Below are 23,432 nucleotides of genomic sequence, written 5' to 3'. Positions count from 1 at the left end.
GCAGGGACCACGGCGACGAGGAGGAGGAGGAAGGCCGGTCTCGGGCCAAGCGAAGCGGGGGCTGCTCTGCCAGGATTCTCCCGAGGAGGAGGAGGAAGAGGAGGCGGGGGTCCCTGGCTGGACACGGGCCCGATCCCTCCCTCCCTCCGTCCGGTCTGGCGGGGCGGTCTTCCGGGGCGGTCTTGGGCTGCTCTGCCGGCGCTCCGGCCGGAAAAGGTGGAAAGGGGAAGCTCGTCCGCCGAGAAGAGAGGCCTCTCTCTCCGCAGACGGGGATGGACCAGTCGGGCCCGGTCCAGGAGGCGCTGGCGCCTGGAGAGCGCTGCCTGGCCGTATCCTTGCTCCGGCCAAGAGGGGGGGGGGTCTGCTTGCCTTCTTGTCTTCCTTCCTTCTTTCCTTGACTTGGAGCTCCTTCAGGCGGCGGGGGGCACCCTGTTGAGCGGGGAGGGCCGCCTCCTGGCCCTGGTCGAGAGCCACGGAAAGGCCGCGTAAGGAGGGGTGCCGGGGGGGGTGCAGGCCCTGGGTCCTGCCCGGCGGTTGGGGCGAGGGGCCGCCGAGGGTCAGTCCCACTGACCGCCTCCTCCGCCCGGCAGGCTCTGCGTCTACGTCCCGCGCCGGAGGATGGCCATCGCCGCCGAAGACCTCCGGCTGGAGAGCGTCCTCCTGGTCCGGGAAGGCTTCGCCCTGGAGGAAGGTGCCCCGCTTCCCTTTCCCCCTCGGCCTCCTCCCTCTCTCTCTCCCTCTCCCTCCTCAGGGCCCCTGCTCACCCTCCTTCTCCCCTTCTCTCCCCACAGTCCCCCCGGAGGACGAGACCCCCGTCCTGGGTAAGCGGCGCTTGGAGGCTTTGGAGGGGGAATGGGGGACCTGCTCCGGGCTTCGGTCCGAACTTTGCGCCCGGGGACCCCTCCCTGACGCCCTTCCTTGCTTCCCTCCCTTTCTCTCTCTCTCAGGGTCGGACGTGAGGGTCCGGATCTCGGCGCCGGAGGCCACGCTGCTCCTCCTTCTGCCCTTCGGCTCCCAGACGCAGGCCTTCCTGGGCGAGGTCAGGAGGCGCTGCTCCGGCGGAGGCGGCGGGACAGGTAGCCCTCGGCCGGAGGCAGGAGCCCGCGGGGCCTTGCTACTTCGGACTGAAACCCGACGCGGAGGGGATGCTGCTGCCGCCGCTGCCTCGATTCCTCCGGGGGGGGGGGGGGGGGGGCGCTCGGGGATTGGACGAGGCGATTGGGGGCGTGCCCGGGGGCGTGGCCACGAGAGGCAACAGGTGTGGGCTCCGCGCAGGTGAGGAAGAGGAGGAAAGGCCTCCCTTCGGAGGAAGCCCCCTCTGCGCCCCTCCTGGGCCTCCTCTGCCCAAGCCCTCGGGGGTCAAGTGTCCAGCAGCTGGGACACTTCGGGGGAGCTCTTCTCAGTGGCAGGGCCCCTCCGCGAAGAGGGAAGCGGGGCTGGGGATGGCAGGGGTCCCCAGGGCAGGGGCTCCGTCTCTCAGGGCCCCTTCCCTCCCTCTTTCGCTTCCAGGAGTGGCCAGGGATGGGGAGCCCAAGGGGAAGCCCCCGGGGGGCCCCGCCACAGACACAGGGGCCTCCGCCGCCGCCAGGTAAGGCCCGCCCGCCCCCTCCCTCCCCTCGAAGGCCAGAGGAGTTTCGCATTTGGCAGGCGCTGCTGCAGAGATGCTCCTGGCAGGTCCTGGGGAAGCCCCTCTGGCCCGGGACCCACCAAAGCAGGCCTCCTTCCGCTGAGAAGGCTCAGGAGGAGAGCAGGGCCCGGGAGGGGATCTGGTTCCTCCCTTGCCCGCCGTCCGAAGCCCAAGGCCTGCCTCCGTCTTCCAGGGGCGCCAAGGCCAGCAGGGCCCCGCAGGTGAGCCGCCAGGCGGTGCGCTCCTGCCAGGTGTTGGCGTCGGAGGAGACGCGGGCGGCCCCCATCCAGGCCTTCGGGCTGAGAGAGACCCTGATCCGCTCCCAGCTCTTGCAGAAGGAGGATGCCTACACCCGCCTCCAGACCCACACGTAAGCCTGGCTTTGCTCTGGGGGGCTGGGGGGGATCCTGGGGGCCAAGGCCTGCGCGCCTGCCTGCCCTTCGAGGGAGGGGGTAAGGCTGGGGGTCTGGGCCGGGAGCTTCCTGAGGGCCCTCTCAGTTTCAGTGGGGGGGTTTCCGGCAGGTTTTTTGTTGGCTCCTACAATGTGAATGGCCAGTCCCCCAGAGAGAGCCTCCGGCCCTGGCTGAGCCAAGACACCCAGCCCCCCGACGTCTACTGTGTAGGGTACGTATACCAGGCCCTGGGAGGGTATCGGTCGCTGGGCAGGGGGAGCCGAATGACCTCTGATCTCTCTGGGGGCAGCTTCCAGGAGCTGGACCTCAGCAAGGAAGCCTTCTTCTTCAATGACACCCCTAAAGAGGAGGAGTGGTTCAGGGCTGTGACGGAGAGCCTTCACCCGGGGGCCAAATACGCCAAGGTAAGCTGGGCAGTGGCTCCCATCTGCCAGCCTAGGCCCCAGACTCATTGCTCTCCTACACAAGCCCAGGCCTTGGTCCTTTTCTGGCTGCCAGGCTGGGGTTAGGAAAGCCTTCCTTGGAAGTGTGGGTCTCTTCTCTTCTGCTGCTTGTAAGGGCAGCATTTTGCCTACACACCCTTCTCTGCTTTGCTCTGCAGTGTGTCTCTCTGTGTTGTGTTTTTGTGAAACAGATCAAACTCGTCCGGCTGGTGGGGATCCTGCTGCTGCTCTATGTGAGGGCAGAGCTGGCAGCAAGCATCTCTGAGGTGGAGGCCGAGACAGTTGGCACAGGCATCATGGGGCGCATGGTGAGCACCCCCTTCCCCTGGGTACCCTCCACATTCATTTGGGGATGGCTGGAAGGGAGCCCTGGTTGCTTTCTCTGCAGCCAGCTTTAGCCACGCAGGATCATGTCCCCTTCCTGCCTGCAACATACCCTAAATGGCAGGCTGACTAGATGTCGGCCCCTTCCTCAGTCCAGGGGCAGCACAGGAGCACCAGCCCTTCCTCAGTGGCAGGAGTGCTCTGGATTGCATTGGCTGCATATGCACTGGTGGGGGCAGATGGGAACACCAGTCCAGCTGTGTCTGGAAAAGGGCCAGGCCTGCTGCCTCAAAGCTTCGGACTGCCTCTTCTCTGGTAGAGTCGGCTTTTCCCTGCTGGGGTCCCACAACTCATAGTGTCTCTCAGGAGCAAAGTGGTAGGAGGGCAGGGGAGGTCTGCATGCTGCCCCGGCTCTTGGCCCTCCCCTGCTCCCCACAGAGACCCCATAGACAATGGGCTGGGCATTACCTGGCATCTGTTTCTCTCTCTCCCCCTCAGGGCAACAAAGGCGGCGTGGGCATCCGCTTCAAACTCCACAACACCACCATCTGCCTGGTGAATGCCCACCTGGCGGCCCACGCGGAGGAGTGTGAGCGGCGCAACCAAGATGTCCGAGACATCTGTGCCCGCATGCACTTTGTCCAGCTGGGGCCCGGCCTCCCCGCCCTCACCATCGCCAAGCACGAGTGAGTGAATATCTGTGTCCATGCACATGTCCCTACGCAGACCCTATATGGCCCCCCAGGAATATGGAGGGGCATCACTGGCCACAGTTGTGAGGCCCATGGGACACAGGTAGGAATCCCATGGCCTTTCCCCAGATATTGCTACACTACACCTCTCAGCATGCCCTCCCCAATGGGTGCTAGGTGCCTGATGGGAGCTGCAGTCTGACAACAACAACCCCTGGAGAAGGCTGCTTCATTCTGGCCCCAGACCAAGCATAAGAAAAGTATATTTGTTCCTTTTAGCCAAAATTGGGAATAATGTAGCACTCCAGGTAAAGTATGGATCCCAGCAATCCCTTGCCAGTACAGTATAGGTCCAGCTGTGAGGAATGCTGAGACCTGCAGTCCCTGTTCCAGATCTGGCTGGATAAATCCCAGCCCCTTCCTTGGCCCACTGGAATAGGACTGCATGTCAGAGCCTGGAGGCCAGGGCAACCCAAGCCTCCCAGAGTCACCCAAGTGGGGATCTTCCCACCTGCCTTGCAGTGTGGTCTTGTGGCTGGGGGACTTGAACTACAGGCTGGAGGAGCAGGACGTGGAGCAGGTGAAGAAGCTGGTGGAAGCCGGGGACTTCCGCACTCTCCAGCAGCACGACCAGGTAGGTGCGGATGATGGATGGATGGCAGACCCAGCCTTTGCAGGGAGAGCAGAACCCCCTCACAGCCCTTGTGGGAGCTGCCAGAGCTGGGGCAGGGAGCGGTGGGCTTTCTGATGATCTGCTTGGAAGCACCGGGTGAGGGATAAGATTCCAAGTCCCTGTCCTCCTCCCTCTCTTGACTTCATCAGGCTGACAGTAGCAGCAGAGATTTGCATCTTTCGTATCCAGGACTAGCTGCTGTTTAGTTTGGTGTGTGTGTTTTGGAGGAGGAAATTAAACTGCATTGTTAGTCAGGTTGGTTAGTCTGAAGTGGATGTGCTTTGTTGCACCGGGAGAAGTTATAGTGAAAAAGGAGGAAGGGGTTATAAAGTCAGGCAAGGATTCCCCCCCCCCCCTTATACTTTGGCATTTATTAGTTCATTCTATTTTACAATTTTAGTCTGATTTCTCCCCCTGAAGCTCAGCACAGTGTACTAAGATACACCCCCTACTTTTTTTCCCCTCACAGCGATCCTGCAAAGTAGGCTAAGCTGCCAGTTTGTCCATCACAGGGTCACCCAGCCACCCTAAAGGCTAAACAGGGATGCTAAACCTGTCCTAAACCACAGCACTGGCCACTGCCCCATGCGGTCTCTCTGGTCATTGCGGACAAAAGGGAATTCCTGCTTCCAGGGAGGGCAGCCAGCAGAGGTCCAGAAACCTCCATGTCCACCCACCTGTAGGTCAGGCCAAGTCTGCATGCAGCTGGCAAAGCATGCGTGTGTGTTTGTGCGTGTGTGCGTACCCCTGCCATGTTCTCCCTCCACCCTCAACCCCCCTCCCACAGAGATGGTAAAGCATCTTCATTCCTCCCTCTTTTCCTCCCTCCCTCCTTCCTTCCCTCTCTCTCTTTGTGTGTGACCCCCTCCTAAAAGAAAGGCCCAGTGATATAATGGGACCATTTAATTTTGCAGCTGGCTACTTGGAAATAATAATAATGTTCTGTATTACTCTTGGTAAAATCTTGACATTATTCTGGTGCATGCATAATTTTGTTGGTTGGAAACAATCCAAATGGCTAAAATTGAAGTAATATTCTTGCCAGCAAATCTGCAACAAGAGAAGCTCCCTGAGGTCTTGTCTCAAAGGTCTAGGCTGGTCTGGGGCAACATCCCTGGTGGTCTTCTTGTGGGGTGGGGCAGGGAATAGAGATTTGGACCTCAGCCTGGCTGTGCGGTGATGCTTTCACCCTGCTGACATTCCTCAAGTGGGAAAGGATGGTTTGGGAGCCACAGAGGAAGGAAGCAAGAAGTGAGCCTGGATATCTGTCCCTCAGATTGTTCATCATCTCTTTGCTCCCTCTGGTTCCTAGCTGAGGCGTCAGATGGAGGCAAAGGTGGTATTTGAAGGCTTTACAGAGGGAGAGGTTACCTTCCAGCCCACGTACAAATACAACCCAGGTTCCGATGATTGGGATACCAGGTAGGCCTCTTATGTGGTCATATATGTGTGTGGGTATGCCCCTGTGGCACCTTGTCTTTTGGGCACCTTGTTCTCTTCTGGGGGAAAGGCAAAACACAGGAATGTTGAGAGGGCTTTTGTGGCATTCTGGGTGACTTTAGCATCTGCACAAGAACAAACTCACACAGAGCCCTCTGTGTGCCAAAACTCAGCGTTTGCAACCAGTTTAGATGCTCTGGCTTGTTGGTGCCCAGCCTGAGAGAGAGCTTGCAATGTGGGGAGGGGAGTTGTAAACAAAGGGGTCCCCCTCCAGGGCAGGAACCTTCTCTCCTGGTCTCTCTTCCCACAACTGCCCTTAAGTGCCCCCTCACTCTGCCTGCATTACAGCGAGAAGTGCCGCATCCCAGCCTGGTGTGACCGGATCCTCTTCAAAGGGAGGAACATCTCCCAGAGGAGCTACCGAAGCCATGTAACTCTGAGGAGCAGCGACCACAAGCCAGTCAGCGCCCTCTTTGACGTCGGGGTAGGGCCACCTGTCTCAGGCTGGGGTGGGAGAGCCCTTGGGGGGCAGCCCCATCACACACAACACTACCCGCTGGCCCTCCCTTCCTCCTACCATCCCTCTCCCTGCTGCTCTTCTAGTGCAAAAGACTCTGAAAGCCATGAGGCTGCTTTTGATCCTTTGGATGGGTTGGTGAGTGGCACTCAGCCTGGTGATGCCCCGACCAGAAACCCCGGTCGGCAAGGCCCTCTTGGTGATGGGGTGACAAACAAACAATTGTGCCCCCCTCCAGGTGAAGGTGGTGGACGAGGAGCTTCACCGTCGAGTCTTTGAGGACATTGTGCGCTCTGTGGACAAGATGGAGAATGCCAACATCCCCTCCGTCTCCCTCTCCAAGAGGGAGGTAAAAGGCTCCCACCCAGGCCAGCAAAGAGGTGGAGGAAGATGAACAGGGGGTGGGCTAGGGTAGGATGGGGGTCTTCCTCCTGAAGTTACATCCTGTGTAGTCCAGGGAGGAATCCCTTGTCCTCCATGGGGACGATTTGCATGGCAGGCCTTTCACAAGGGTCCCAAGCCAGCCTTGGTGGGAGGAAGGGCTCCGATTCTTGACTAGCAGAACTGGCCATTTCCTCATTATCTTCTAGCCAAAAGGTGGGAGCAAAATGGAGGCTTGGGATGTGGTGGCAGGCAAAGGTGAAGGAGGGGGACCCTGTTCGTCTCCCCTTCATTCTCTACTGTTATCTCCTCCCCCCCAAACACCCCCAGTTCGTTTTCAAGGATGTGAAGTACATGCAGCTCCAGGTGGAGGTCTTTTCCATCTGCAACGGACCAGTCCCCTGCCAATTTGAGTTCATCAACAAACTAGACGAAGAGGCCTACTGCAAGCCATGGCTGACGGCAAACCCCAGCAAGGGCTTCCTCTTGCCAGGTGACTTGGCCTCCCGATGTGTGCCTGCAGCCCCCTCCAGTTCCCAGGTCAACATGTGGATGGCTTGACAGTGGGACCAATGGAGGATTTTGGCTGAGGTTGTGCAGGAAGGCTACCTTTCCTTCTTCTGGGAGGTAGCTCCCACTCAGAGACCTATTTTCCCAGCTGAAAACTTCCCTGGAGAGTCCCACCAGGTTCCACTAGGTCTCCTTGCCCTCGTCCCTACAACAAACTACTGGAAACTGTGCCAGTTCTCAGTTTGGCTGCAATGCCCATTGTCTGTTTCCTTGTTTCCAAAGACACTGCAGTGACGGTTGAATTGGAGCTCTTTGTGAACAAATCAACAGCCACGGCCTTGAACTCTGGAGAGGACCGGCTGGAGGACATCCTGGTGCTGCATCTTGATCGGGGCAAGGACTATTTCCTGTCTGTCTCTGGAAACTACCTGCCCAGCTGCTTTGGTGCCTCCCTGCAGGCACTCTCTTACATGAGGGAGCCCATCCAGGAGATTTCGCCCGAAGCCATCCGGGATCTGGTGAGTTCCTCCTGCCGCCCGAGCTCCGCTTCCTGCTGTTTTGCGCAGAGCGTGACACCACTCTCCCATGTAGAGCTTGCGGCCGTTGCAGCCAGAATACAACGATGCCTGTTGGGACGAGAAGCCCCTGGACATCCCAAAGGAGCTGTGGATGATGGTGGACCACCTCTACCGCAATGCTTCCCAACAGGTCTGGGGCCTGGCTTCGTCTTGGGGAGAGGGCACCTTTTTCAGCATGCTTGGCATTTAGTTATTGGTCTCTTTTAAATTTTAAATGGTTATGAGGTTTACCTTTTAGTATAAACCCATCCCAGCGTCATTGAGAACACAGTTGGTAACCCTGATGAGATAAAAGGTCAGAATGTAGCTCTGAAGTCAGGAAATAAACAGGAGCCAGCCGGCTGCCTGGATGGTGTGAGCTCACCTGGGTTGTCTTGCAGCACTAGGGCCTGGCCCTTGCTTACTTCTTGTTGTTGCTGTTTTCTTCCACAAAGGAGCATGGGGGATAGATTGGGCAGTGATGGATGATTGCTTAGTTGAGTTTCTTGATGAAAAGATGCACGTTCAGCAGCTCTGGTGAAGGAAAGGTGCCTGGCCATTCTTTCCCGGCTTCTCACGGTTCTGCACTGTGGAGGCTCTCTCACTTTCTTTGCAGGAGGACCTGTTCCAGCAGCCTGGCCTGCGGGCCGAATTTGAACAGATCCGCGATTGCCTGGACACAGGGACACTGGACACACTTGGTATCCTTTAAAGGAGGGTGCCTGAAGGGCTTCTCTGCCTCCATGTGGGTCCAAAGCAGCCTTCCATCCAGGGAATGGTGCTGTGGGGCCTGCAGGCAGCCCATTGCAAGAGAGGAATCCCCCAGCCTACCTTAGCCAGAGACCTCATCATCCTGGCCGCATTCTGTGTGTCCCTGGCAAAGAGCTGTGAGACTTTCCCAGGAGCCTGGCCCTTGTGGCATGTGTTCCATTTGGGCCATTGCTTTTTCTTTAATCCTTGGCGGCCAGTGGGCAGCAACCATTCGGTGGCTGAAGCACTGCTCCTCTTCCTGGAGAGCCTCCCTGAGCCGGTCATCTGCTACAGCCTCTACGACAGCTGCTTGGAGTGCGCTGACAGCTACGTTCTGAGTAGGCAGGTGAGGCAGCCCCCTTCCAAGGGGCTGGGGGGTCAGGAAGGCTGGCCCAAATTGGCAGGGGCATGTGCGCATGGCCAGTTACACAGGAGGGAGCAGGAACATCCTCTCTGGCTGCCTGGGACCTTTGTGCAAATCACCCCCTCTCCTTTTGCTCCCAGGTGGCCTCCACCCTCCCCAGGTGCCACAGGAATGTCTTCAGCTACCTGACGGCTTTTCTGCGGGAGCTGCTCCGACATTCTGGGAAAAACCACTTGGATGTGAATATTTTGGGTAAAGAGGACAGAGCTACTACAAGCACCCCCCACAAACGCACACTTGGGGGGCACACTAGTGCATTAATGCAACTCGATTTACTGTGGCATCACTTTCAGCCAGTTTGTTGTTTGTCACATCATGTGTGGCAGGACCTTGCTGGCCAGGCGTGTCTGGGAAATGGAGGGTGTGCGGCCATCTCAGTGCTGGTGCTTTTGACCATTTGGGCCACTTGGACCGAAGAGCACCAATGTGGTCTGTGGGTCTGGAAGAGGGGGTCTCTTCCCATGGCCTTTAGGTGCCCCACTCTGCCGCAGCAGGGCACTGAGGGGCTTCCTCCTCTTTCCTGCGCAGCCAGCATCTTCGGGGGCCTCCTGCTGCGCCCTCCTCCTGGGCATCCCCAGCCGGGCATTGCAGAGAAGCGGAAGGCCCAGTGGTTCATCCGGCAGTTCCTCCTCAGGGAAGAAGGCGCCCTGTGAAGAGAGCTCACAATGGCGATGGGAACAAGCAGGCCTTCTGCGAGCAGAGTTTTGTATACGCAGAGTATTAGAGCTGTCAGTATTTTAAAAATATTTTTATGTCCAGAGAAGCACAAGGCCTCCTCAGCCGCAGCACTGTGGCATTATAAAGCACATTAGTTTTGTCGTGAACTTTTGTAATAAACTGTCCTGCGCAACTTGTGCTGTGTATCCTTTGTTATTTCCTGTCAGCGTGAGGGGTGCAGGATGGGCCCTCGCAGGCGCAAACCCATGGCTCCTGCCGGTCTGGTCGCCCTCAGAATCGTTCCCCAGATCCGGCACTTGGCCCTCGAGGAGATGGGCCCTGCCTGGAGCATGGTTCGGGCAGTTCAGGCGCACAGCGAGCACGGCCATGTGCTCTGAGGGACCTTAGGGACAGACATTTATTAGGAAACCATTGGAGCAGACACAGCTGCTGCCCTTCCCTGTGAGAGCTCTTCCCTGTCGGATGTACTAAAGCAAATGACAGTCCTTGCCCATAGGGAATCATTGGGGGATGCTTGTCCATAGGAATCATAGGAGATATTGCCTATGTTTCCCTATGGGCAAGTATTCCCCAATGTCTCCCTATGGGCAAGTATTCCCCAATGATTCCCTATGGGCAAGTATTCCCCAATGCATCCCTATGGGCAAGTATTCCCCAATGCATCCCTATGGGCCAGTATTCCCCAATGCATCCCTATGGGCAAGTATTCCCCAATGCTTTCCTATGGAAAAATAATTCCCCAATGCATCCCTATGGGCAAGTATTCCCCAATGCATCCCTATGGGCAAGTATTCCCCTATGCTTCTCTATGGGCAAGTATTCCCCAATGCATCCCTATGGGCAAGTATTCCCCAATGCATCCCTATGGGCAAGTATTCCCCAATGATTCTCTATGGGCAAGTATTCCCCAATGATTCTCTATGGGCAAGTATTCCCCAATGCATCCGTATGGGCAAGTATTCCCCAATGCTACGCTCAGAGGAGGGCCGCGCAAAGGACGACGGGAAGTGTAGTCCAGGGGAGGGCGCGGTACCGGAAGTGCCCTGCCGTCGTCGTCCCAGCGTGCTCCGCGCCGGGCGGAAGCGGAAGCGCGGCTGTTCTGAGGGAGCGACTCTCAGGGAAGGAGGGAGCCATGGGGGTCGGGCGCGGGAGGGACTCGCCGCCGCCGCCGGCAGCAGGAGCCGGTGAGGAGCCCCTGCGGGACGGGCGAGGGAGGAGGAGGGGGCGCCCCTTGCAGGCAGCCCTTCGCTCGGGCTTCCCTAGAGAGGGCCGTGACCCTCCCTCCGGCGCTTCTCTGTCTGCCATGGATCTCCTGGAGGGAGGGAAGCCTTTGGCTGGGAGGGACCTGGCCTCAGGAGGCTGGGCTCGAGGGATGTGCTGCTGCTGCGAGGCAGAAGGAGGGGGTTGCCATGGAGGACCTTCGGGGGTCGTTGCCTCCCAGTCAGCCCCCTTTATGGCCGCAGGAGCATTGAGAGCATTAAGCCCCCCTTCCTTGGCTGGAGGGCTGGGGGTCCTGGAGGGGAGGGATGGCCCTGGAGCCGCTTTGGGGCTCTTCCGAGGCGGAGGACTCACAGTGCATTGTCCTCTTCCAGAGGAGGAGCCGCCGTGCGTTCGCCCCGAGAGCCTGCCTGCCTTCTGCTGAGCCATGGGGGAAAACAGCCCTGAGAATGTCATCTACTACAAGGTGGAGGAAGAGGAGGAGGAGGAAGAGGAGGAGGAGGACTGGGCCTGCGAGGAGGAGGAGCGGCTGCTGGGGTTTGCAGACAAGAACGGCCTGGCGCCGGCCTCCCCCCGGACGGTGTATGACCGGACAACGGTCCTCATTGAGCAGGACCGCCAGGGGCCCTTGAAGGACGAGGACGAAGAGGAGGAGGGCCCCTGCGCCGGGGACGCCCTGCTCTTCCTTCCCGAGGGCCACGAGGAGGATGCCTTCCCTCTGATCGCTGACCATGAAGGCATGTCCCAGGGCTACGTGCAGCACATCATTTCCCCCGATCAGATCCACTTGACCATCAACCCCGGCTCCACTCCCATGCCCAGGAACATCGAGGGAGCCACCCTCACCTTGCAGTCAGAATGCCCCGAGACAAAGCTCAAAGAGGTGAGTGAGTGAGTGAGTGAGTGGGGGACAGGCGCAGCTGGGAGTCCTTGGGGCGCCTTCCACTCCAACAGATCTCCTCTGCTGCTGCCCCTCATCTGTTTGTAAGTGGGGCTCAGAGTCTGTTTGGAGGCAAGGCACCGATTGTTGTGTTCATGCGCACCAGTCCGACTTTTCACAGCACAGCGTTTCCTGTCGCAGGCTCAATAACATGCTGAAGAGGTGAACATAGGTTATGCGATGATTGTGGAAAAGGCAAAGTTGGTTTTGAGGAAATGAATTGGAAATAAAAAATGCCGCTAGTATGGTTCCTTTGCGTGTTTCTGTCACAACAGCCGGAAAATAACATTGTGCATTTGGGCAGAGTTGCAGAAAAGTGCAAATGGGACGGTCAAAGTACTGGAGCAACTCTTCTGTGAGGAAAGATTACAACGCCTAGCTTAAAAAGAAGCCTAAAAAAAGTAAAAGGGAACATATAAGAGGTGTATGGAACCCTACAAGTTGTGGAGAAAGTGTTTAAAAGGAGCATCTTCTCTTCCTCTCCCATAATACTATGAGTTACTCAGTGAAGCAGAATAGCACAAGATTCAAAGGTAAAAGGGCTTCTCGCCACATATACTTAAAAGTTAACTAATCCTTTTCTCGAACTGTCATTTAACAGTGACGTGATGGAATTCACTGCCACACAAAAGAGCAGTGCGCCTACCAACTCGGGATTATTGGGAGGGAAAGACTGAGCCTCAGGGGGGCAGTCTCATTTCCAGGTGCACTTGCGTGTGTGAGGAGGGGCCTCCTGGCAGCACAGTTGCACCGGGGTCTGCCCTGCTCCCTTTGGGCCCAGTCTTCGGCCTCACTGCCTGTTTTTTGCACCAAAGAGCCCATTCATTCAAGCCAAGTAAACTCAGCTGGCCCTGTTAGTTGTTCTCTGATGGAAGGTAGAGTTTTCTGTCCCTGCAGCAGCAGTTCTGTGCTGTTGCTGCTGTTGGATCCCACCCTCCTGGCTGAGGCTTCAGTTGAGCTTACCCTGCAAGGGTCATGGATGTGTCACTGTTCAAGCATCTTCCCTGTATGAACTCTGCTCTTCCCGGTGCTCTCCACAGCATGTGCAACACTTTTCTGCGTATTTTGTTTTCACAACAGCTCTGAACTGATAGGTGGGGTTGCCAGCAGCATGGTATGGGAATGGGCATGGCATTGTGCATCTTTGTCTCACAGGTGAAGCGCTACCAGTGCACTTTTGAGGGCTGTCCTCGCACTTACAGCACTGCAGGCAACCTGCGTACCCATCAGAAGACGCACCGGGGGGAGTACACTTTTGTGTGCAACCAGGAGGGATGCGGGAAGGCTTTCCTCACATCCTACAGTCTCAAAATCCACGTCCGGGTCCACACCAAGGAGAAGCCTTTTGAGTGTGATGTTCAGGGCTGTGAAAAAGCCTTCAATACACTGTACAGGTAAGAACAGACACACAGTTAAGAGCTGGTTCAGTCCCTCCCTCGGGTTCAGGACTGTACAGCTGCAGGGGGCCAAGGGTCTGCTTCTGGAGACTCCATGCACTCCCAAGAAAATGAGGGGTGGGGGTGGAGAGAGCAAGCAAACAGAAGAAATGACCAGAAGTCCAATTTGGCTTCAAAAAACTGAGTCTTTTTTAAAACTATCAAAATGCTGGGAGCTCCTGTAGTTTGTTTGGCTTAGGGGCTAAACAGACTGGCTTGAAGCACCAGCGTGGGGGCGTCATAGGGACATGGCATTTTGATGCCATGCGCCCAACTGCATGGCGGGGGGGGGGGTCATGGTGTTTTGTTGGCGCAGCATTTAGGCATGTGGCACCAGAGGAGCACCAAAAAGCCACCACTGTTATGGCAATGGCGCCTTTTTGCCGGCACTAAAAGGAGCAGCATTTTGCCGTTCTTTTTAGCACTGGCAAAGCGCTGGATCAGGGGCCTTGCATGCAGTTGCTGCGGCCCCAATCCAGTAAGGAAAGGGATGGTGTGATGCTGCTCCAAATGGGTGGTCTGTTTTGCCCCTTATAGGTCTTGGGGGCTTCCAGAAGTGCAGAAGTTGTACTTTTTATGTTCCTCCTCAATGTGACCAATAGAGAGAGAGCGTAGGGAAGAGATGGGGGATAAAAATATCCAGAATAAACAGGCTTTGGAGAACACCCTCACCTCCACCCCACAAGCATCTCTCAACTTCTCCTATTTGCTGCCCACAAAAGAGGTACCTTGCTGGAACATGGCTTCCCCTTTATTGCTCCTTCAGGATAGTATCCCCAGCAGCAGCACATCAAGATTTGAGAGCAGAGCCCTTTTGATGGTCAGAAAGACAGGCTGTTTTTCTCTGCAGTTCCCTTACTTGAATTTTTCTTGGTTCCCAGTGGGGTCTGGCATTGTGGGTGCATGTAGGTCATTCTGCTTCCTTGTTCAGCAGTTTTGGTCCAGGAGAAGCCCACATTAATAGAGACCCCTGTTTTCCCTGTGTTCCCCCACCATACACACTTGTAGGTTAAAAGCTCATCAGAGACTTCACACAGGCAAGACATTTAACTGTGAATCGGAGGGTTGCAGCAAGTACTTCACCACGCTCAGTGATCTGCGGAAACACATTCGGACTCACACTGGAGAGAAGCCGTTTAGGTGAGATGTCAGGCACCTGTTGTGAGGGGTGGAGTCGTTGGGGTGCTGGGAGGAGGAGGGGAATTTTGGGGTCATGTTCAGATAAGGTGCTGTGACACTCCCTGGATCTCTGGTTTTTCTGGCAGCATGAGCAATGACTTCTTTTGTGCTCCAAGGCTGTGTTCTGGCCTAGAGAATGCTCAGACTTTCTCATCCTGGCTCTCCAGAGCATCTACCTCTGGGGGTGATCATGTGGCTTGGCAGCTCCATGGGAACTCAGAAGCCCAGGGGCCCTCACTATATCTATTGCTTGTCATTAAAAGAACAAGTGGCTGTTACTTTGGTGACTTGTTCAGGAGGAAAGAGTTCAAGCAGGGGAGCTGTAGCAGTGGTGGAGTTTACTCCTGCAAGACTTTGTGCCATTGCAGGCCCTTAGTGCAGTAATCCTCTCCATCGTGGAAGCTGAGGAACGGGTGCCGCCCAGGGCACCCTGTGCTTGAGCTGTCAAAAACCATTCTGCTGGTTGTCTGCCTGCCTTCTTTCCTCATTCCTGGTCTCATAGGGACATTCTATAGACTAGGCCAATTCTTCTCCTGCAGAGGCTTCTCTGCCTCCCCTTGCAGCAGGAAACCAGAGGCATGATTGGAACTGGTTTCTGCAGGGAGCCTCAGGCTGATCTCTCTTCCCTTTTACCGCCCTTTTAGGTGTGACCACGATGGCTGTGGAAAAGCCTTTGCTGCAAGCCACCACCTAAAGACGCATGTCAGGACACACACTGGTAAGTTTTGGGGGAACAGTCGCTCTTCGGTCTCTGTGGTGATCCCTTGAGAGTATGATCCTGTGAGCCTGTGCTGTCATTTCCTATGACAGGCTTGCATTGTATCCGGGAGGTTAAATAGTGCTGAGCCATTTAATTCAGGGAACAATTAGAGGTTAACACTCTAGAGGTTGCTACAAGAAGCAGCTTCTGACTCATGTGGAGGTACTCGAGGGCAGACCTCTTGCCCTTAAGTATACTCCACAAGGGCCTTGCACAGGATGGGCTGTCTGCAAGGGACTCTGTGTCAGGCATTAGCACTTCATGTGCAAAGCACAATATATGGGTTGCCTTTAAAGACAATTCAAATGTCCAGAATGATCACATGAACACCTAGCTCTGATTGCATGCCGCTTTTCCTTGATGGGACTGCACCTGTGGGCCTGTACAACTGGGCATCCCAATACTTCATGGACACTTCTCCCATTGCAACCCTGGCCATGTCCTGAGATTCATACTTGAAGCACCTCAGAGAGAGAGAGGGAGGGAGGGAGCGCTTTCACCAGGGAGTCAAACACACCTCAGCCAAACACACTAATGCTTTGGATGTCAGGTTGAGATCTTTCTCTCCTCTCTGGGATTCAAGGAGCTGCTTTTTACTCTCTTTATAGTTTGTTCTTCAGAACAGGTGGTGATTATTAGATGACATACTCCTTTTACTCCTGGTATAGCTTAATTGTAAGAGGACCTGAGTGTATTTAAAGAAAAAAGTTGACCAATAAGTGTGGTGATGGTGACTGGAGACCTTGGGTGTGCTGAGTAGCAGGGAGCCTGGAGGCTTTGGGGCTGATACCTGTCTATGCATCTTTTTTTCCTTCCTCCCTGCTCTAGGTGAAAGACCCTTCTTCTGCCCCAACAATGGCTGTGAGAAGACATTCAGCACACAATATAGCCTCAAAAGTCACATGAAGGGCCATGAGAAGGGCCCCCCCTACACTTTGCTCTCCAACAGCATCTCTGAGGTGGGTATCTCTCTTTGAAAGAAAGGCACTTTTTATCTGCACCATCATTAGCCTGATGGGTGTTATTCCTGGGGTGCCTGTCAGTGCATGTAATATCTGGAACCTTTGTAGAAGTTTCTTTAGGCACATTGCAGGTGAACTGTACACTAAGGAATCGTTCTCCATATTCCGGCTGACAGCACCATCCTTGGTTTCAAATAGGCCTGGTTTAACATGAAGGGAGGCGGCCTTTGGGAGTGTCAATCAACATGTGATGGATTGCAGGGTCCCTGGCCCCAGCGGGCCGAATTCTCTGCTGATTAATGCAACGTCTCTCTCCTCTCCTTTCCAGGATACAAACCACTCACTCTGCCTGAGCGACCTGAGCCTCATGTCTACAGATTCGGAACTGCGGGATAATTCAAATCCTGTAAGTATCTTACCCAGTCAGTGGAGAATGGCACAGTAGAGGGCATGAGGCATAAAAATAGTCTCTTGTTGCTTCTTTCAAGAAGAACTTGTATTTGATGGTGAACTACCATGATGTCGTTTAGAGCAAGCAGGCTTTCCCGTGCCTCCCTTGGCTGAGGGCATCAGCAAGCACTGCCAAGGAATGCCTGTGTCTGAGAATTTAGTTGGCATGGCCACCAAGCTCTGGGGGGGAGATTGCTGAGTGCAATGGGTCACTGCTTCCTCCATTTGCTCCCCAGATGCAGGGGCAAGACTTGAGCACCATCTCACCAGCAAGCATCTTTGAGTCTATGTTCCAGAGCCCAGAGCCTTCTGCCAGTCAGGAAGACTCTCACCCGGCAGGTAGGAGGCTGTGCGACATTGCTCTGGGGGGGAGGGGGGTAACAATCCTGGAATTCCACAAGCACTGTCCCACGGGGGAAGTGGGTCTGTCAGCACTCTCCTTCGTGGGCTCAAGGAAGCCTGAGCTGGGCTGTCTCACCATCTGGTAAGAAGAAGGGGCAAGGTTTAGAGAGGGGCCCCTAACCTTCGCAAAGACTTACTTGAAAGGCACCCCTAGAGCTGGTTCTCTTCCTGGGGGGGGGGGGGGGGGCATGGGCCATAGCTGGGTTCTTATGTGTAAGAGGCCCCTCTGGGGCTCTTTTTTACTGCCTTCTTCTTTGATGCAGATGTCTTGATCGAAGATTTTGTTGATGACACAGAGCCAGCCCCAGCAGCCCCTCTCCCTCCCAGTGATACCACCCCAGCATTATCCCTGCCGCTGGTTCTGCAGCTGGACATCTCTGACACGGCCCCTCCAGCGCTACCTCTTCCTGGTGCTGGTGGTCCGCAAGCGGCTTATGGCACACCGGCCCCACTCCTCCAGTCTCCTGAAGTGCCTGTTTCTGACCGCACACCGTTTGCAGCCAATCCCCAGGACTTCCTGCAGCAGCACATCCAGGCACCCCCTCAGTCTGCTGAAATGGGGTTTTCTGTAGGCACAGGGACCACTTCAGCTCTCCCAGCCACTGCCGCTACTGCCACTCCTGCAGCCGTGAGTGTGGCTGAAGTCCAGTCCATGCCTGTGGGAGGGAGCTCTGTGCTGGCTGGCAGCCCGACTATCACCATCACCCCCTCGCAAAGCGCAGCCATCCTGCAGTCCAGCATTGTCATGGGAGAGCAGAACCTCCAGTGGATTCTAAATGGAGCCACCAGGACGTCCCAGAGCCAAGAGCAAATGGTTAGCCCTGTGGGGTTCAGGTTCCAGCACCTTGGGGTGTGCTGCCAAAGGGCTGGGGCTGGACTGGGCTGGGGGAGAGCCTTGTCTTCCTTTCCAGAAGGAGGTCCTGGCTTCTTTCTCTTTTCTGACCTTTGCCCTCTTCCTGCTTGTTCCCAAAGCCCCAGGCTCCTGTGCTGGAGAAGGTCTTCTTTACAACTGCCTTGCCTGTTGCTGGTAACGCGGGTAAGTGATCATTCACCCCTTTCCCCACAACTCGCTGGCTCCAACAAAGGGCATGTGGGATGAGACAGGTTGAGGCAGCAGCCATTGGAGGCTGGAAGACACGCTGGGTCCATTCACCTTCACCACAGATTTACAGGGAATGTCAAAGCCAAGGGTTGAATTTTAATTCCTATCTGATCAGGAAGGGGATGCTGGGATGTGAGTTTCTCTTTCTCCAGTGCTGGGGCTGAAGAGGTGGCCAGAGAGCCAGGCATTCAGAACCCGGTGGGTGTGCCACTTGGGCCATTGCTCAGGGCCAGAACTGGATGTGCTTGGCAGTTGCTAGACTCCAGTCTCTCCCTCTCTCTGGGGCCTCCTGAGGAGTGGGAAGGCATACAGCCCTGGCAGGAACCCTCTCCTCAATTTTGCCAGGGGTGGCAGCCAGCCCTTCTCTGGTGCTGCTCCTGCTGCGGTGCCCGCCCCACTCAGGATTTGCTGCCACTCTTCCTGTCTGCCCCTCACCCGCCTCCAGAGTGACCTTGTGTGTGTGTGTGTGTCTCTTTGCCTGCAGGGAGCTCCATGCAGCAGATTGGGCTGAGCGTTCCTGTTATCATCATCAAGCAGGAGGAGGCTTGCCAGTGCCAGTGCGCCTGCCGGGATTCAGGCAAGGACAAAGCTGCCTCTGCTGGAAGCAGCAGCAGCAGCAGCAGCACTGAGAGCAAGAAGATGAGCAGTTCTTCACTTGGTTCCCAGGTCTCAGGGGAGCCCCTCACCCCAGGCCCCCTGCTTCCAGCCTTCACTGTTGCTACGGCCCCTGCTGCCGCTGGCACCCCTGCTGCCACCCTCCTCTCGCCCACATTGCCTCCCCCGGCTCCTTGTGAGTCAGGCTCTCTAGTGCGGAGCCCTTCAGACTCACTGCAGAACCAGTCCCTAAGTGCCATGGATGTCTCTGACTTCCTCTCTCTCCAGAGCCCCTCTGAGATCCCCCTTGAAGCCCTCCTGCAAGGGGGAGAAGAGGAGGGGGAGGCAGCAGAGGAAGGGGAGCTTGCCCTGGGGAGCAGCTTCCCTAAGTGAAAGAGCCCTTCCAGCCCCGACCAGGAGGACGGGAGGAGCAGGATGAGCAAGGGGCCCCAGATGTTCCTGCTTAGGAGGAGGAGGAGAGAAAAGAGGCTTGTCTGAAGGGCTGGGCTGCACTCTCTGGTCACTTTGGTTCATGGTGGCGCCTCTGAGCATAGGAATCGGTCACTGAGAGGAGGAGGAGGAGGCTTCTGTGGGCTGTCCGCTCTCAAGTTGCACCAATGCCATGGTGGTGGAACTGGCATTGGAGGTGGTGCTGGCAGCATTGGCAAGAGACTTCTTACAGCTCCTGGGGGGTCTCTTCACAGTATGAGGAGCATGCGCTAGAATACGGGCAAGGGAGAGCATTGCGGGTCCTCACAGCAGAGCCCTCTGCAATTTGCAGGTTGCTGGTGTCCCCAGCTCGTGCCAGGGAGAATGGGTGGCAGCAGCAGCATGTGCTCTCTGTATGGGCTCCTCTCCCTCCCATTGCGCCTTCCAAGCACCTCCTCTTTTGCACATATGTCTCTGGCCCAGCTCTGGTGGGTGCTGGGGTTCCGCTGCTGACATGGATCTCAGGTTCAGCGCAGATTCCTGTGGCTCACCAAAGCAGCTCCTGGGTGTTTACATGATTTTGGCGCCTTGGAGGATTTGCACTGTCAATTTTACCAGAACCATTCACTCAGCACAGCAGCCAGTGGCAGAGATGGGGAAGAGGCACCACCAGGCAAGCTTGGAAGGTTTTTGCTCTAGAGTGGCAGAGGTGGCCATGGGGCCTAGCCTTGGTCAGGTGGGCCTGCTTTTGACATGTAGGAACAGTTTGGCTAGTTCTAGCAACAAGGTGCTTGCCTTGAAGGTGTGGCAGAGTAAGTTCCCCGACCCTTCCCATTTGCACAGAGTGGATGCTGGGCCAGGTAGTCCTCTGGCTCTTCCCAAGGCTTCTTCCCGCTAAGCAGCAATCACTGTGTTCAGGTTGTTGATGTGGAAAATGCATCCTTTCTTATCTTCTAACTTTACTCAGGGTAAATTCTAACATAGACTCCCCTCACCCCACCCAAAAGCCTGTAAGGTCTTGAAAAGTCTCCTTTTAAAAAATGCTTTATTTATCTGCCATTGTGTTAATTATTAATTTAAGAAGTTTGATGCCATTGCTTGTCTTTCCTTGTCTGTTTGCTAGCCACCCCTTGATATTCTGAAGATCGAAGGCCTTCCCTTACTGAGTAGAGTCATTGTCTGGCCAGGTATCCACAGCCAGGTAGGGCCTTGGCAGGATGGCGCAGGGCACTAGCTAGCCCGAGCCAGGCAGAGATTAGGAGGAGGGTGTGTTGGCTAAGTCTTTGGGCTGTTCAGCTTCTAGGCCTTGAAATTTCCTTCTCTGGCATGTCAAGACTTGGCTCACCTTGGGTTCTTTCTGGCCCCCACAACCATAGGGACTTTGTTCTGTGTCAGGGGACTCGGGTAGGCAGAGCCAGTGAAGAGGAGTGTACAGAGGGCATTATTGCCACTGTTCTTCTGCTTTGCCCTTTCCGGAGCAGTAAAGAGCCCTGGGGAGTGGCTTTGCAAGGCCTCTGTGGGAGTGCTCGCCTCTGCCCCGTGGCTGGATGTCTGCATGAGTTCCTCTCCTTCCTGTCTGCCAATGAGACAAACAGCCTGAAATGCCACTTGGTTTGGCATGGAGCCATCCCCAATGCTGGCAGGTCAGGGACTGAGATTTTCAGAAGGTGCCCTGTGTTAGGCTGTTGCCTTGAACTGGATGCTGGAGGCCTGGTGGTGGTGGGGAGACCATCACCTATTATAGAGAGACCCCCCCCCCCCACACACACATCTGTCTCCTAAGTCTGTCTGGGCTGGTTGCGGCTGCCGGTCACGCTGCCTTCATTGTGCAAAGAACCCAGGACATGAATAGCTGTGGGGTGAAGAAGTGTCTTCCTCCTGGCTCATCTGCTGGGATGGAAGAGTGTGTCTGGAGTCTGTTGCTTTGGGCAGAAGCTGCTGCTGGAGACTAGAGGAGGAGAGTTCTTTGCTGAGGCTGCTCCCTTGACACTGGCCTGCTGGGCTTAAAATGCACTTTAGTTCTCTTTATGCTGACTGCTGCAGTTTTGTTTATGAATAATAACTGTAAAGTTATTAGGGTTGCTTCCCTTGTTTGCTCTGATAGAAGTTAAGAAAAGGAGAGGAAAGAAAAGGAGCACTTAATCTCCGTGCAATATGTATAGCTAGCAGTGATGTCCCCATGTGTGAGTGCATGTGCCTCTGTCTGTGTGCTAGGGAGCTGTGGCTGCTGTGTCCTCCGCTGCCCTCTTCCAACTTGTTCATCTCGAAGCAAATGTCCAGTCTATGCAAAATCTCCATAGGCCAGATTGCTCTTTCTGGAGCAAGGGTGGTCCCTGCTCAGAGCTCCAAGGAGAGCTGCTGTCCCTGCTCCACAGCTCCAACTAGCAAAAACCTCCAGGGGAAAGGTTTGGAGAAAAGGTTTTTCAGTCCTCTCTTGCACCTTCTTCCAGAACCTGCTGGTGGCTGATCTGTAGACTCCACAAACCCCAACAACCGCAGCAGAAGCTGCTGCTGCTCTTGAGACCTGCAGGCAAGGAGGCGGCTGCAGCAACTGGCTGGTTTCTCTTTGCACAAGCCACATACACACACACACACACACAAAGCTCCTGGGAACACCCAGGTGGGGTGGGGTGTTATGATGCTGATATGTTCTGAATTAGGACGTGTTTTTAAAAAAACAACAACTTGGGGGTGTTATTTCTCAATTTTTTTCTAGAAGTAATATTGGCATATTTGTTTTGATTTTCATGCACCTGCCCTACATTTGGGAAGGGCTGATGACTCACCTATTTGCGGGGCTCATGGCTGTTTGTTTCTGGGGTTTGGACACTGGTTCTGCACTGAGAAATGCCAAGGAAACTGGATATTTATGTTGGGCGTGTGTGTCTGTGTGTTTGTGGAATTGGTGCGTAACCCACACAGTGTTTTCAGTAGTGTGCTCACTGGCCAAAGCTGGGTTCTGTGCAGTGGACACTCTCTAGTAAATGCAGTTTATATGTTTCTTAGCACATGGGTATTTTGGCTTTTTGTTCCTCATGCATTTTCCACAGTGAAGCCCAGGGAGACATTGTTGTCCCCTACCCCCCCACAAAAATTCCTTTCCTTTCCCAGCCTGTTAATGGAAGTAGCTCCCTGCTTTGCTCAGCAATGTTGTATCTTTCCAAATGCCCAGTTGCTGGAGTGCTTTATGTGGGGAAACAGGAGGGGCTCCCCTTTTCTCTAGCAGTTCTGGGGGGGTGCAGAGGTGGGTGTAAGGGCTCTGTCATGTCTTGGAGAACAGCCCCTTTCCTCCTTGGAACTAGTTGGAGGTAGAATGGATGTGCTCTGGAAGGGCGTTCCTATTTGAGTAGGAAACTCACCCCACAGGTGAGACTGGAGGGTGGACAAAGGAAGGGGGAGGTAGTGAGGTGGAAGAGGGTCCAAGCCCACCTGACCGATCACCACCTTCTCACAAGAGGCCTGTGGCTTCCAGAGTGGTGGCGGTGGTGGCTCCCAAAGGTGCTCAGAGACCTTTTGCAAAGTGCCTTTCCGGACCCTCACCCCCCTGCCTGGGCCATGAGCTGAGCACCCCACTTCCCCCATGCCATGCCATGCCAAGGTGAGCGAGCGAGCGGGAAAGTGGTGTTGCCGTGTGGCTCAGTTCCAGGAGGCGCAGGGCGATGTCTCCTGGTGCTGCCTGACCTCCTGAGCTAGATGAGGGGCAAAGAAGAGGCGATTTGAAGTTGCCCGTTTCTCTCAGGAGTATGTGTGTTGCGTTTAAGCGAATTTAATTTAACTCTGAAACATGGGAACAAATGTCCTTGCATTTGAGTGATGTGAAGATGTTAGTTACAGGTACAGTACTTCCAAAGGAAGAACCTCTCCAAACCCCCGGAGCATAAACATGAATTTGTATTTTTGAAGAATGTAAAATGTGAAATAACAGTGTTTGCTTAACTGCTCCATTTTGTATTAAAAAAAAAAGAGAGATTAATATTGTACTTTGAAATACATGCCAGGAAGTGGAAATTAATTTTTTTAATTGAAAGCAATATTAATACCAATGGGATCTAATTAAATGCTTATTTAAACTTGGTGCCTTTGGAGGAATCATTTCCAGAGGGGCTGGGAGCCGCTGGGCATCTAAATACCCCAATTCTGCCCCTACATGAGCCCTGAGCCTCAGTGGCCCCACTTGCTTCAGGCAGCTCCTGCCGTCTGTGTGTCACGGAGCAGAGGAGAGTGCGCTGAAGATGAGTGTGGTCATTGGTCTTTAGGGGACAGTTGGGGCCTGGCCTACACATGAAGCACCCCAGAGGCCCTCCAGGCGAGGGAAGAGGGCTCAGGTTGGCCCAGCAATGCCAGCCCCCATTAGTCTGGGTGGTCCAGATGGACCGGGTGCCATTTCTCTTGCATAGGTCCCCTTGCTCTCCATTCTCGTTGCACATTTTGCTTTGGTGTATTTGGCAGCTCCAGCACTAAGGGAGACTTGGGTGGCAGTTGAGTAGCCGGTTCCTACAACCCCGTCCTGCCTCCAGTTGGTTTGGTGGGC

The 23,432-nt window shown here is 55.3% G+C and overlaps 2 protein-coding genes across 4 annotated transcripts; both read left to right on the top strand.

The window, feature by feature from the left end:
• Positions 1–236: 236 nt before the first annotated feature.
• On the top strand, positions 237–9,601 carry INPP5B (inositol polyphosphate-5-phosphatase B). Of its 3 annotated transcripts, XM_042440899.1 has the most exons (22): positions 237–329; positions 415–485; positions 591–691; positions 792–821; positions 948–1,076; positions 1,510–1,588; positions 1,821–1,997; positions 2,150–2,251; positions 2,330–2,444; positions 2,675–2,791; positions 3,306–3,493; positions 4,022–4,133; positions 5,485–5,594; positions 5,961–6,096; positions 6,368–6,478; positions 6,841–7,003; positions 7,303–7,538; positions 7,612–7,728; positions 8,194–8,278; positions 8,546–8,673; positions 8,832–8,943; positions 9,280–9,601. In XM_042440899.1, exons 1-22 carry the CDS (start codon positions 273–275, stop codon positions 9,402–9,404), a joined length of 2,601 nt encoding a protein of 866 aa, XP_042296833.1. In that variant the 5' UTR covers positions 237–272; the 3' UTR covers positions 9,405–9,601. The 3 variants fall into 3 exon arrangements, 2 of the variants coding, with proteins under 2 accessions (XP_042296833.1, XP_042296834.1); XR_006100797.1 differs by lacking the exon at positions 9,280–9,601 and having other exon boundaries at positions 8,542–8,673; XM_042440900.1 differs by lacking the exon at positions 2,150–2,251.
• Positions 9,602–10,510: 909 nt separating this feature from the next.
• On the top strand, positions 10,511–22,971 carry MTF1 (metal regulatory transcription factor 1). Its single transcript, XM_042440343.1, has 11 exons — positions 10,511–10,613; positions 11,022–11,530; positions 12,743–12,981; positions 14,032–14,163; positions 14,847–14,920; positions 15,791–15,921; positions 16,253–16,330; positions 16,611–16,713; positions 17,040–17,590; positions 17,749–17,812; positions 18,363–22,971. The coding sequence occupies exons 2-11, from the start codon at positions 11,075–11,077 to the stop codon at positions 18,863–18,865; spliced, it is 2,331 nt and encodes a 776-aa protein (XP_042296277.1). The 5' UTR covers positions 10,511–10,613; positions 11,022–11,074; the 3' UTR covers positions 18,866–22,971.
• The last annotated feature ends 461 nt before the right edge of the window (positions 22,972–23,432 follow it).

The sequence above is a fragment of the Sceloporus undulatus genome, chromosome 9, assembly GCF_019175285.1.
Source record: "Sceloporus undulatus isolate JIND9_A2432 ecotype Alabama chromosome 9, SceUnd_v1.1, whole genome shotgun sequence".
NCBI lineage: Eukaryota > Metazoa > Chordata > Lepidosauria > Squamata > Phrynosomatidae > Sceloporus > Sceloporus undulatus.
Note: the sequence above shows the minus strand (reverse complement) of the source record. Positions and strands in the feature narration are given on the sequence as shown.